This window comes from Ciconia boyciana, chromosome 21, assembly GCF_034638445.1.
Source record: "Ciconia boyciana chromosome 21, ASM3463844v1, whole genome shotgun sequence".
Taxonomy (NCBI): Eukaryota; Metazoa; Chordata; class Aves; order Ciconiiformes; family Ciconiidae; genus Ciconia; species Ciconia boyciana.
The window spans coordinates 1,849,096-1,862,838 of NC_132954.1; the positions used below are offsets into that span (position 1 = coordinate 1,849,096).

Consider the following 13,743-nt stretch of genomic DNA (forward strand, 5'->3'; position numbering starts at 1 on the left):
GGTGCTGGCTGAGGAGTGCAGGATGAGGGGTGCAGGGTGAGGGGTGAGGGGTGCAGGGTGCAGGGTGCAGGGTGAGGGGTGCAGGGTGCCGGCTGAGGGGTGCAGGGTGAGGGGTGCAGGGTGAGGGTGCAGGGTGCAGGGTGCTGGCTGAGGGTGCAGGGTGAGGGGTGCAGGGTGCAGGGTGCCGGCTGAGGGGTGCAGGGTGAGGGGTGCAGGGTGCAGGGTGCAGGGTGCAGGGTGCTGGCTGAGGGATGCAGGGTGCCAGGTGAGGGGTGCAGGGTGCAGGGTGCAGGGTGAGGGGTGCAGGGTGCAGGTTACAGGGTGCAGGGTGCTGGCTGAGGGGTGCAGGGTGCAGGGTGAGGGGTGCAGGGTGGAGGTTACAGGGTGCAGGGTGCTGGCTGAGGAGTGCAGGATGAGGGGTGCAGGGTGAGGGGTGCAGGGTGAGGGGTGCAGGGTGCAGGGTGCTGGCTGAGGGGTGCAGGGTGAGGGGTGCAGGGTGAGGGGTGCAGGGTGCAGGGTGCCGGCTGAGGGGTGCAGGGTGAGGGGTGCAGGGTGAGGGGTGCAGGGTGCAGGGTGCTGGCTGAGGAGTGCAGGATGAGGGGTGCAGGGTGAGGGGTGCAGGGTGAGGGGTGCAGGGTGCAGGGTGCCGGCTGAGGGGTGCAGGGTGAGGGGTGCAGGGTGCAGGGTGCCGGCTGAGGGGTGCAGGGTGAGGGGTGCAGGGTGCAGGGTGCTGGCTGAGGGGTGCAGGGTGAGGGGTGCAGGGTGCCGGCTGCGTGCCGCAGCGCGAGCTGCCAGCTCCACCTCGTGGCCGAGCCGCCCCGCACCGCCCGGCCCGGCCCTGCCGGCTCCTGCCTCCTCCCCGCTGCCTGCGCGGGTCCCCGCGGGTCCAGCGCCCCTTCCAGCCCCGCTCCTCCCGCCCAAAGCGAGCCTGGCCGGGGCGATGGGCCGAATCGCTGCTCCAGCGCCGGGCCGAGCCGGGGGGCCCTTTCCCTGGGAGCCCTGGCTGGGGTGGGCGCCGGGCACCTCTCGCCTCCCACGGCTGCTGCAGGGCAGGGACCCCCGGCCGCAGCGTGCACCCCGGCAGGGGACACCCCAGCACGCGATGCACCCCATCCCAGCATGCTGCGTACCCCGCTGCGCTGCTCACCCCCGTCCCTGGGTGCCGCGGGCATGGTGTGCACCCCCCCACGTCGTGCGTCCCGTGTCGTGCACCCCGCTTTGCTTCCCACCACTGCCCACCCTGCAGGCAATGTGCCCCCCCTGCCTGCAGCGACTCTTCAGGTGCCACAGGCTGGCAGCGGGGTCCAGGGCTCCAAGCCACCATGCCCCAAAGCGATGCCAGCCCTGCCTGCACCCACGGAGCAGCCAGCTGTGCCCTCACCCCGGCGTTAGGGCTGTTTAATACATCCCCCCTTCCTCCACCTCCCGCGCCCATGTCGGCAAAGACCCCAGAAGGACAAATCTGCCAGGTTTTACTCCAAACGAGACTTTATTAACGTGGCAAGGCGGTGGGGCCAGGCCAGCACAGCCCGGAGAAACCCGACCCACTCCAGCGAGGACCAGGGACCCGTCCTCCCATGGGGACCGCTGGGCTGCAGGGGCCTCAAGGAGCTGGAGCCACCACTGAGGCTGGGGGGATGCAGCGGGATGTTTGCCTCCAGCCACAGATCCCCAAGATTCACTTTTTCCAGGCTGTTTGGGGAGGCAACACAGGCCAGAGCCCAGGTCCCGATAACGCGGCTGGTCCCCAGTGCCCCCCCAAAAGGCACCGCAGTCCCAGGGCACCAAGCGAGACAACAGCAGCTGGTGAAAACCAAACTCTCCCAAGGCAAGGCGGTGGTCTCTGCTAGAAGAAGAGGGTCTGGAGGCACCACCAAAGGCACTGGACAAACACGGAGATGGTAAGAGCTTTAAAAACATCCTCATGTCTTTCTCAGCCCTCACTGATTTTCCCTGCTTGGCACTTCATCCCTTTCCAATTAAAACAGAAGACCTGCAAGAAGGCACAACCCAGCATAGCTGCTCCGGCATGCAGAACCGAGGCTAAGACAGAGCTGGGGCTGTCTCCGGCCTCGAGGGACAAGGCCAGGATGGCTCCGACCCGGCAGCAAGATGCCCAGGGCCACCTTAGCTGAAGTCCCGGTCTGGCAGCACCAGCGGAGCCACCAACGTCCAGAGGTAGAGCAGAAGCCCAGCCCAGCTGGAGCAGATCTTCACCCACACGGCCGTCCAGGGGCTCGCCAGCACCTGCAAGCTCTCGTCCGGCCTGAAATAGCAAACAAGCAGGCAGCACCCATCACTGTGCTGTGCCGGCGGGGTGGCATCCCCCTGCGCGCCCCGAGCATGGTGGGCAGCAGCCACGCTGGGGAGGGATGGAGGCTGTGAGCGCTGAGCCATGAGTGCAAATGCAAAGAGCATTGAAGAGAGAGCAGAGGAGCCCCACGCCTGCAGCCACGCAGCTCCCTGCAGCCACGCAGCTCCCCGCAGCTCGCCCAGGGGATGTGACCGCGGTGCTTCAGCCAACAGCACCCCAGGGGCTGGGTCCCTGCTCCCCCCACGTCCCAAGGGATCCCGGGCTGCAGCGGAGGATGCTGCAGCGGGGAGCTGGCAGCCCTGTGCTACCTAAAAATAATCAGCGCTGGTTCGGGTGCACGTTAAGCGGGCTTGCACACGGATGCATCTCAGCAAGCAGCTGTGCCCAGCGCAAGAGCAGGGAGGACGCCAGGAGAAGGGGATGCAGAGGAAGGGGGACAGTCCCGGGTCCCCGCGGGAGCTCTGCCCACCTGTACCAGTTGGTGAGCGTCATCATGATGTAGAGAGCAGCGAGGAGGAGGCAGAGGTGGAAGAAGGTGTAGTTGTAGGACACGCCATCCTGCTCGTTGTCGTAGGCGCGGTGCAGCCCGCTCTCCACAGCCGCCGCCTCGCTGCCAGCGCTGGCCGCGCTCTCCTCCGTCAGCATCAGCTTGTTGACCTGCGGGTGGTCCGAGGAGCGGACGCTGCGGGCAGAGGGACGGCAGGCTCAGGGCTGCCTGCCCACTGCCTCCTCGGCTGCCCCCCAGCCCGAGCTCAGCCCCCCCTGGGATGGGCAGGGCAGTTTGGGGGATGCAGCTTGTGTGGAAACCCTAAAAGCTGTGACCACGACCCCGCAGAGCAGCCTGCCTGCGTCCCTGGGGACCAGGACAGCTTTGCAAGAGGCACTTAGTGACAAAACCCCTGGACCAAGCTGCAACCTCCCCTCCAGCATCACCTTTCCCTAAAGGGCACCCGGTGCCTCTCTGCTCTGGCCAGGCAGAGGGACGGTGCAGTCCCCGGGGACACAAGCCAAGTCCTCACCTGATGAAGAGGGTGCAGAGGATGAAGATTATCAGCCCCACGATGCTCGGGGCATCCCACCAGGTTGTCAGTGGCTGGGTGGCTGTCTCCGAGCCAGTGCTGTTCCTCACCAGCAGCGTGGGGTTACAGGCCTGGGCTGGGGGGGACACGCAGGGGGTTCAGCACCTTTCCGCACCTCCCAGAGACCTGGGCGGGCAAAGCACCCACCCCCGCGTGTGGTCCTGCCCCATGCAACCCCCTCCTGAGCCTGAGGCCGCATCCTGCTTACTTGGTACGTTGGCCAGGGCGGACCAGGTGATGTAGATGGTGTAGAGGGTGATGAGGGACGCCTGCAGCAGCCCCGAGTGCGGCTGAGCATCCTGCAAACGCAACAGCGAGTGCTCAGGGCTGGCCCCGTACCCCCCGGGTGGCCACGCAGGGACACGGCCACTGGCCTCCCAGGTGCCCCCGCTGCCTCACCTGGATCTTGGGCAGGATGGACACGGCAGAGACAATGAGGCAGAGGATGAGGTTGATGCTGATGAGGACCTTGCCCTCCGTGCAACCCTCGGGCTTGGTGTAGTAGACATAGAGCAGCACTATGGCCGCAATGGAGGTGGCGTAGAAGATGAAGGTGACGATGCAAAGGGCTGGGCGAGAAAGCAAAAAGGAGAGGCTGAAGCAGAGCCCCGAGTCCTCGCCAGCTCAGTGTCACCCACCCCCAGGATGAGCTTCCCTGTCCCCAAACCCTCTGCGGTGCCAGCCGTACCGACCTGCGTACCAGCCCTTGGCGTTGCTCTCGCCCGCGTTGCGCAGCCACAGCTGGCTCCAGGAGTGGGCGAAGTCGATGAGGAGGACGAGCTGGATGAGGATGAAGAGGAAGGAGCCGACCACACCAAAGTAAAACCAGACTTGAGGGGAAGAGAAAAAACAGTTAAAAGCAGGGATAACGGGAATTTGGCAATGGCAGCGGCACACGGCAGCGGGGATGCCGACTCCAGCCCCCGGTTTAATCCTGTGCTGAGGGTTAACCCAGAGATGCAGAGGAGAGCGGGGGCAGCTCCTCACCTGAGGTGAAGGCACCATCGGGGATGTAGAAGACCCCCACCGTGATCCCCACCAGCACCAGGAACTTGAAGAACCAGAAGCTGCGGGAGGAGAGAGGAGGCATGGTCTGCAAGCGGGAACCCAGCGGGGAAGGGGGTCTGGCCCTTCCGCACACCAGCATCCCCCCAGGGATGAACGCTTACCCGTTCTGCACGGCGGCTCGCGGGTCCTTGCTGCTGCGCACGCACACCATGATTGCAGCGAAGAGGAAGAAGAAGGCAGCCATGGCGAAGCCCATGCGGTACACGGCTTTGTGGCCCAGGAAGCTGCTGCAGTCGACGCGGGTCTGGACCCCCAGGACCGACCCGCTGCCTTCACAGAAGCCAGGGAGCTGCAAAGGTGACGGAAGGGTGAGCATCACCCCAGCACCCCACACCCGCCACCAGCCCTGGTGCCACCAAAGATGGGCCATGACACCATGACTGTTCCAATGCCACCTGTAAAGCAAGCGGTTGGCCTGCCTGGGGACAGCGGTGGGGTGACATAGATAAAGCCACCCTGCGGGTCAGTGGAAAGCTGGGATGAAATCAGGATTTCCCAAAAAGCCTGGCCCAGCCTTCCCATTAGCTCGGCTCGCAGACCTCAGCTCCCTGCACCTGAAGTACCACCTCCATGACTTGCAAGTCACTTGGCCAATTTAACCCCAAAATGGGATGTAGGAAACTTTCCTGGGAGACATCTGGGAAAACTAGATAATGCATGAAATTATCCCACTGCATTTTTCTCTTTGTGGAAAACCGGCGTTAATAACACCCTCTCTCAGTGAGATGCTCAGAAAAAAAGGGACAGAAGCAACATCATACCCCAAAACTTCACTTTCTGATTCAGCCTTACATACCCACCACAAACTAAACATCTTCCCCGCAGCAATCAAGCCCAACGACCCCCCTGAGTTATTTACCTTGTGCAGCTCCTTCTCCACACCAGGAATTATCATGATGATGGACACGAGGGTGCCAAGGAAGAGGAAGAAGGTGAAGAGGAGACGGGAGACGGTGGAGTTCTTGGCCGAGGGGCAACAGCCGCAGAGCAGGCATGGCGCGGAGCCGCAGAGACAGGACACCTGCAACAAGAGCATCCCCGTGTCAGAGGGGTCGAAATGGGCCCCAAAACATGTGCCCAGGTCGAACCATAAGATCTGCCCGGGAATCCACATCACTGTGCTGAGGGCTTTGCTTAGAGCATCTCACCAGCCAGCATCGCAACCCGCAGCACGCCGGACCTCACGGAAACGGCCCCAAATCCCCCAAAAAAGTTGCTGAAAACCAAAAGAGCCGTGGGAACAGGTTCACTGCAATAACCAACCAACTTGGAAAATTACACCAAGAGTCCTGGAGACACTCTCATCTTCTTTTTTGCTCCCCATCAATTATACGCAAAAAAAGGCTCTGGTCGAAACAAAGCACTGCCCTGCAGGAGCCTCCTTTCTTTACAAAAAAAAAAAGAGTTTGCAAAATAATTTGAGGCTGCTTTTTCAATCTAATACAGGATGGGGAAAACACTGATATCAGCATCATGGGGGAACTAGCTTGTTCTGCCATCCTTCCCCCCACCCAAAGGCCACTTTACAGGTGGGGAAACTGAGGCACAGCATCCCTGGGAGTCCGTGGTGGGTCCTGGCTTCCCAAATGCAGTATTGGCAGCGCTGCCGGGTGCATCCTCACTCCAGGGCCTCCCATTCCTGTGCCAGAGCTGAGTGCAGAGCGGGGAACCGGGGAAACCCCGGCTTAACAAAACCCAACCTTACTGCCTAGCAAAACATTGACGGGGGTTTCCTGCACAAGGATTGTGCAGAATAAGGCTTGCAGGGAGGAAAAGGAATTTTTTATTAAACTGTATTCTTAGACTTCCCTGGCTCCTGCAAGCCATCGCTAGAGGAGCGTTAGGGAAATGCTGTTTGCATCCCACCAGTTGGGCTGGGCTGGGCTGGGCTGACTTGAGTTGAGCTGAGCTTTACTGCTCTGGTTGAGTTGAGTTGAGTTGAGTTTTGCTGCTCTGGTATACACTGTTCTCACCAGCTTGTCCAACAAGTTGGATATTTACCCGCCTATTTAATACCTACAAGGTCTGGGAGCGCCCCAGTCATTTGCCTTAGAGGAAGGACAGCTGCGGGGTTTTGCATAACAGGTTTTAAAGTCCGTGACGGGGCAGGAGTGCAGGATATGGCCACAGCCAGCCCTGACTGTGGCATCCCTGATCTGGATGGGGAAGATTTTCAGCCTCTTAATCACCTGCGCCAGCCCCAGGATCTCCCGGCTCGCTGCCACATCCTGAAACCCCTATTTTCCCAAAAGAGGGTGAAGTTGGAGAATAAATAGGGCATTTTCAGGCAAGAGAACGGAAGAAGCTTTTTGGGATGGCCTGTCACTGCTGGGTCCCTAATCCACTATGTCATGCGAGCAGAAGGCCCCATGTTAAATACTTGGGGAAAAAATAGGGGAATAAGACATCTCTCGGGCTGCACTGAAGCTGCTGCACTCTCGGGAATTATGGGGGTTGGTTGGGGAAGTAAAACCAACATCTCACATCCAGGCAAAGCAGGTGGCGATGCCCTCCTGGCCGCTGAACCAGGAGCCAGCGTTGACCCCACGTAAACAAACAGATGGGCTAAAGTGCTAAATAAAACCTCAAAGGACCCAAAAACTAACTTAAAACTAAATTCCCAACTCTGCCCCACTCCCCACGGTGTGAGCGGGAATAGCGGGGCTCTCGGGACACACAGCCCAAGCAATGCAATAGCAAAATACACCCCAAGTCCTCTAAAATAGGGAAACTTCAGGCTATTTCCTTTTTTTTTTGATGCCTCACTGAAGCCACGGCAAGCCCACAGCCTCCCCCGTCCCACGCACCGGCCCAGGGAGCAAGGAGAAATCCCCAGGCAGGTGCTGGCAAGCTTCCAGCTACAGGTATTGCCTAGAGACCAGCGGGAATTAAATATTGGGAGTTTGTTTAAAATGCTACTGCTTCACTTTCCAAATATTTTTCTCTAGCTGAAACGTATTCCCAAATCCACTTATTCCAAAATTTACAGCATTGGGCGTTTTTAGCTCCTGTATCAAAGCCAGCTTCTGCCTAGGAAACCCTGTGACCATCTCTGGTCCTCAGCAAACTACTTCCCCTCTATTTACAAGCTAACTTCATTGATTTATTTTGCTTTCGATACTTCATTTCTTCCCTTTGAACAGCTCTTCCCCTTCTGCACTTGAGACACATCAGCCAGCCAGATGCACTTGTAAGCACAAGAAGAGTCCAGCTCTCTCCTAGTATTAAGGGATGCGCATGTGTTGTGTGTTTATTATGGCTATGTACTTCCTAATTATGCCCAGCAATCAATATTAATTAAATATCACTCAGTATCAACTCAAATACACATTTCTCTTTGCTAAAATTACTGTAAAAAACAGACGTGGCAGAAAAGAAAGCCAGATGTTGAGCTGCTGGGTGAAAAGGCATAAAACCCACAGCTCCCTCACCAGGGATGCTCACGGATGCTCATGAGTGATCGCTTTGATGCCCCCAAATCACTAGAGGCGGCTTTGAAATTCTTTTTTAAACATAAGCATATCATTATTTAAGAAAAATCACCTCCTTCCTGATTTATTCCCGTTTACCCACACCCCAGTCCCACGTCCCAGCCCCACCAGAGGCTGTGCTGAGCTGAGGCTGCCCACAGGAGCTGGGGCTGACGAGAGGAGCCCCCGCACCCCGCCGGGACCCTCATCCCGCCTCTCCAGGAGCTACTCAAGAGACATCACTTTCTGTTTTCAACTTGAAAGCATGAAAAAACGGCCTTCAATTAGAGACTGCTTCCTTTCAGGCTCGTTAAATGCACCACTTGCACATGAATGCATGTAAAATGGGCCAGCGTTACTGTATTTCCCCTTCACATCAAATAAAAATAGAGAACAACAACAAAAATCCCTTTTAATGCAGAATTACTGCATTATTTGACCTGACCTAGCACAGCACCTTCGTGCACCCTTAACTTTAAGCACATCAATACCTCCAGCTCCTCTCCTTTCAGTGCCAACTGAAACAAAAAGCACCAGTCCCAAAATCACTAAACTGGTCTGGAAAACCGTGAGGTTTGTTGTTGTTTAGGAGGTTGTTGGATCTGGGGGTTCAGCCCCACGTCCAAGCATCAGCGAAGACTCGCAGGAGGCACAGCCTTGGGTACGATGTTTTCCCGGGGTCGGTGCGGGTGGAGGCGGGTGAAGGGGTGTCCACAGGGCCACGACGGAGCTGGGCTGAAGGGAAACCCTTGCTCCACGTGCAGCCTCCAAACCTTGCGGCTGACCGCTGGGAAAGCTGCAGGTGGATGAGCTGGTTTCTCGTACGAGGTTTTCAGGAGCCCGCAGCATCCCTGGAGCCTGCTGCAGGTTTGTTTTCAAGGACAACTCTTACACGGCCAAGTTCCACGGCTGTATTTCAGGTTTTACAGCCTCTTGCAACCACGGGAAGGCAACCGCCGAGGTAACGGGGTACGGCAGCCCTGTCCCGCTGACCCGCTTTGTGCGGCAGTAACGCGAGAGTCCCGTGTCACCAGGAGCCTTTTTTCACGGCTCCTGGTGCCCTTCTTGGGCATCCCCCTCTAAGCACCTTTGCAAAGGAAGCAGATCCCATGTGCTAACCCGACCTGCTGCCCGGGCACCTCTTGAATTCAGTCTTTTCCTTTAAAAAGCAAATGGGTTCAGAGCAAGGAAAATCCTCCATGTTAAGGCAGTGCTGGACGTGCTCTGATACACCTCCTTTCAAAGACTTTCAAAGACGCCCCAAGTATGAACGTGGCCAACGGCCAAACAGCAGGATGGAAAAAGCCAACCAAGGGAAGTGGCTGCAGTGTAAGAGTGGTGGATTAATGAGAAAGCATCGGTTTTCAGCCACTGCAGATGAAATATTAATTTCTCCAGTTCCGCTATCGACTTCCTCATTAAATCCAGCTCACCTCCAGCACAACACGCACGTAAGGGCTGCTGTGCCTCCCCTGCCTGGTGACGGGGAGAGCGCAGCCAGAGCCGGACAAGCACCGTCCACCCAGTCCAAGACAGGGAAATGCAACACCACGAACCCAACACCACCAGCCCACCACCACCAGCCCACCACCACCACCCCAACACCACATCTTCTGCAAGCTGCCCTCGCCCCAGCAAACCCAGGGCTGCAGAGACTGAGTCAACCAAAAGCAATGCCGAGCAACCAGTCTTTATCTCCTGTTAAATTTGTGACCCAGCAGGTTAATCAGTACCAAACCCACAGGGTCAGGCACAGGCTTGGGAGGCTGGTGGCTCTCACGTCTGGCAGGCGGCTTTGTGTTGGCACAACGAGGCTGACAGTCCCCACAAGGGGCCCAAACCATGCCAGAGGGCTGCACGTGTCCCCAGGGTTTGCATTGGCTTGGGCAGGCTTCTGCTGGCAAACACCAACCCTGTCCCCCAAGGCAGGCAGCTCCGGACGACCGCAGTGCTCGTGGCAGCGGTGGGCAGAGTCTGGCAAATCGCTGGAGGCAGAGAAAGGGAAATTTTTCTTGCCTGGTGCAAAGTTTCACTCGGGAACAGCTTGTAGAGTTTTAATGGGACAGTGCTGAAGAGATGGCTTGGCAATCCAACGCTGCTTTGAGACAAATGATGCAGGCTGACCAGAAGGAGTTAGTTCAGATGTGCTTATTAAAAATTAAAAAAAAATACAAAGATTGGGAGTTTTGTTTGGTTTTGGGGGTGGGGTTTTTTCCCCTGTTGTGGTTTTTCAGTTCAGAATTGAGCTAAAATACCCCTTTAGTCAACCAGCTCCACTGGAAGGAATAGGAGAACTAAACCTATACAGCAACTCCACCCCCTTACCACGGCCTGGGCCAGAATAGTTTTTTGGGGGAAAAAAATCCAGAATTAGGCCAGAAACCTTCCAGCCCTGCTCTGGAGTAACTCCCAGCTTTTCTGATACCTGCCCATAAGGAAAAATATCGGACATGTGTTACAGACTGAGGCCTTGCAGACCGCCCTCCGTCCGATCTTATGTTTCAAAAGCTCCCATCCGCTGTTCGTTAAACCTCCAAAACTTTGAGGTCAAGTTGCAAAACCGGCCTCGTTTCCAGGCCGGCGGCTCCCGGGTTGGTTTCGCCGCCCTGCCTTGGCCCCGCGCCCGCAGGTGAGGCAATGCCAGGAAAGGCAGCGCCAGCGATGGGCAGCTGCCTGCGTCACGGGGCACGGCACCCTGAAGCACGCACCCTGCGTCACCAGGTACGGCACCCCCGAATCACGCACCCTGCACCCGCCCTGAGCCATGCCACCCCACGCAGAGCCCCCCCATCTGCAGACCTGCAGCCCCCATCCTGGCTCCTTCTCTTACTCCATCCCCAGCCCCTCGCTTTGAGGCCCAGCAGTGAGAACCAGGCAGGACCCCCGGCCCCTCAGCATCGCATGGGTGCTGCGGGGTGTCAGCCCCTGCTTCCCCCAGGCGCAGCGGGACCGGACCCCCCCCAGCCCCAGGGCTACTCCCATCCCCAGGTGCACTGGGGTGCACAACCCCAGGGGCCCTCAAACTCCAGGCTCCCCCCGACCATGACGTTCATGAGCCCCAGAGTTCCCTGGGGTGAACCCGCCGGGTCTCCCCGGACACCCCCGGGTGCAGTGGGATGCCCTGCTCCAGGTATCCCCTGCATCCCCCCCGGCACAGAGGGGTGCATCCCCCCGGGGCTCCCCTGCATCCCCCCAGGCACAGAGGGGTGCCTGCCTTGGAACCCCCGCGTCTCCTCCGCCCCCTCGGCTGCAGAGGGCCCGGGTCTCCCCTGGGCCCCCCCGGGCGTACCGGGGCGCATCCTCGGGGTTCTCCCCCAGACCTCCCCGAGACTCTCCCGTGTGTACCGGGACGCACCCCCTGCGTGCCCCCAGACCTCCCCGGGCCTCCCCGGGCCCTCCTCGGACCCCCAGCAGCCCCCCGCCCCCGCCCCGGGCCGCGCCCGCCGCTGCGGCGCTCGGAGCGGCCGCAGCCCCGCTCCCCTCCCGCTCCCCTCCCGCTCCGCTCCCGGCGCCCCGGCCGGGCGGGCACTCACGCAGCTGAGCAGGGAGCAGACGCCGAGACAGGCCCCCATGGCGCGGCCGCGGCTGCCGCCGGCTCCCGGCTCCCCGCTCCCCGCCGCCGCCGCCGCGTTGGCTCCGCCCGGGCCGGCCTCGGGGCGCCCAGCTCGGGGCGCGTCGCTCCCGCCGCGCCTCCCCCGGGGCGGCCCCTGCGGCGGCGGGCGGGGCCCTCCGGGCCGCGGGGGAGCCCCTCCGTGACCCCCGAGCCCCTCGGGCCGGGGAAGCGGCAGCCCCGGACCGTCCCTCGCCGTTTACCGCCGAGGGGACCCCCCACCGGCACCATGGGCCCGGTCCGGAGCGGGGGCTCTGGGGTGCCCCCGGGGCTGGGGAGGAGGCCCAGGCGCGCACTGCCGGGGCTCTCCCTCCCCTCGAAGCAGCCCGCGGGAAGGGGGCGGCTCCGGGTCCCGAGGGGTATTTTGAGTGTGTTCGCTGTGAGCGGGGCCCCCTTGGACAGGCCAGGTCGGGTGCCCACCGCCGCCTGTCCCCAGAGCAGCTGACGGTGCTGCGGGGAGCCCGGGGTCACCTGGCACCCAGCTCCAGGAGAGAAATGAATGAAGCCCTGTGATTTTTTGCAGTTGAATGCTGCTTGTGCAGCCAGGTGTGGCCTTGCTGAGAGCTGCCGAGGGGAGACATGGGGTCAGTGACTGCGCTTGAGGCCCAGGAAGAGCAGGGTGCTGGACTGCTCCTGGCCATCAAGTCCTACAGGTCCAGCACATCCACCAGCTCCAGCACACCCACCATCAATCACAGAATCACAGAATGGTTGAGGCTGGCAGGGACCTCTGGAGATCCACTGGTCCAACCCCCCTGCTCAAGCAGGGCCACCCAGAGCCAGTTGCCCAGGTCCGTGTCCAGATGGAATTTGAATATCTCCAAGGATGGAGACTCCACAACCTCCCTGGGCAACCTGTGCCAGTGCTCGGTCTCCCTCACAGTAAAAAAAAAGTGTTTCCTGATGTTCAGTGGGACCCTCCTGTGTGTCAGTTTGTGCCCATGGCTGCTGGTCCTGCCACTGGGCACCACTGAAAAGAGCCTGGCTCCGTCCTCTTTGAACCTCCCTTCAGGTATTTATACACATTGATGAGATCCCCCTGAGCCCTCTCTGCTCCAGGCTGAACGGTCCCAGCTCTCTCAGCGTTTCCTCATATGTGAGATGCTCCAGTCCCTTAGTCACCTTAGTGATTAAGTATGTCCACGTCTCCTTCATACTGGGGAGCCCAGAACTGGACACAGCACTCCACGTGTGGCCTCACCAGTGCTGATCACTGGATCACCTCCATTGACCTGCTGGCAATGCTTTGCCTAACGCAGCCGAGGACACCATTTGCATTCTTTGCAGCAAGGGCATGTTGCTGCCTCATGTTCAACCTGGTGACCGCCAGGACCCCCAAGTCTTTTTCTGCAGAGCTGCTTTCCAGCTGGGCAGCCCCCAGCATGTGCTGGTGCCTGGGATTGTTCTTCCCCAGGGGCAAGACTTTGCCCTCCCCCTTGCTGAACTTCATGAGGTTCCTGTCAGCCCATTTCTTCAGCCTGACGAGGTCCCTCTGGATGGCAGCATGACCCTCTGCTATATCAGCCACCCTTCCCAGTTTGGTGTCATCTGCAAACTTGCTGAGCTTACACTGCCCCATCCAGATCATTAATGAAGATGTTCAACAGGACTGGACCCAGTAGAGACCCCTGGGGTACACCACTAGTGACTGGCCTTCAGCTAGACCTTGTGCCACTGATCACCACCCCTGGGCCTGGCCGTTCAGCCAGTTTTCAGCCCACCTCACTGTCTGCTCATCCATCGGCATCAACAGCTTCTCTATGAGGATCTTACGGGAGATGGTGTCAAAGGCCTTCCTGAAGTCCAGGTAGACAATACCCACTGCTCTCCCCTCATTTACCAAGCCAGTCTTTTCATTGTAGAAGTTTATCAAGTTGGTCAAGCATGGCTTCCCCTTAGTGAAGCCATGCTGACTTCTCATCCTTAATGTGCCTGGAAATCATTTCCAGGATTAGCTGCTCCATCACCTTCTCAGGGACCAAGGTGAGGCTGATGGGCCCATAGTTCCCTGGGTCCTCCTTGCCCTTCTTGAAGACAGGAGTGACATTTGCTTTCCTCCAGCCTTCGGGCTTTTCTCCCAGTCGCCACGATCAATCAAAGGTTGTCGAGAGTGGCCTCGCAATGACATCAGCCACCTCCCTCAGCACTCGTGGGTGCATCCCAGCAGGGCCCATGGACTTACGTACGTCCAGTTTGCTTAAG

General features: G+C 59.3%; 1 protein-coding gene across 2 annotated transcripts; it reads right to left on the reverse strand.

Annotated features, from left to right (window-relative positions):
* Window positions 1-1,472: 1,472 nt before the first annotated feature.
* Window positions 1,473-11,615, reverse strand: SERINC2 (serine incorporator 2). 2 transcript variants are annotated; one of them, XM_072884995.1, is made up of 10 exons: window positions 11,465-11,615; window positions 5,321-5,482; window positions 4,563-4,750; window positions 4,381-4,460; window positions 4,116-4,223; window positions 3,793-3,962; window positions 3,602-3,692; window positions 3,334-3,469; window positions 2,784-2,996; window positions 1,473-2,266 (listed from the first exon to the last, which is right to left on the reverse strand). In XM_072884995.1, exons 1-10 carry the CDS (start codon window positions 11,501-11,503, stop codon window positions 2,128-2,130), a joined length of 1,326 nt encoding a protein of 441 aa, XP_072741096.1. In that variant the 5' UTR covers window positions 11,504-11,615; the 3' UTR covers window positions 1,473-2,127. The 2 variants fall into 2 exon arrangements, with proteins under 2 accessions (XP_072741096.1, XP_072741095.1); XM_072884994.1 differs by having other exon boundaries at window positions 4,086-4,223.
* Window positions 11,616-13,743: the final 2,128 nt, after the last annotated feature.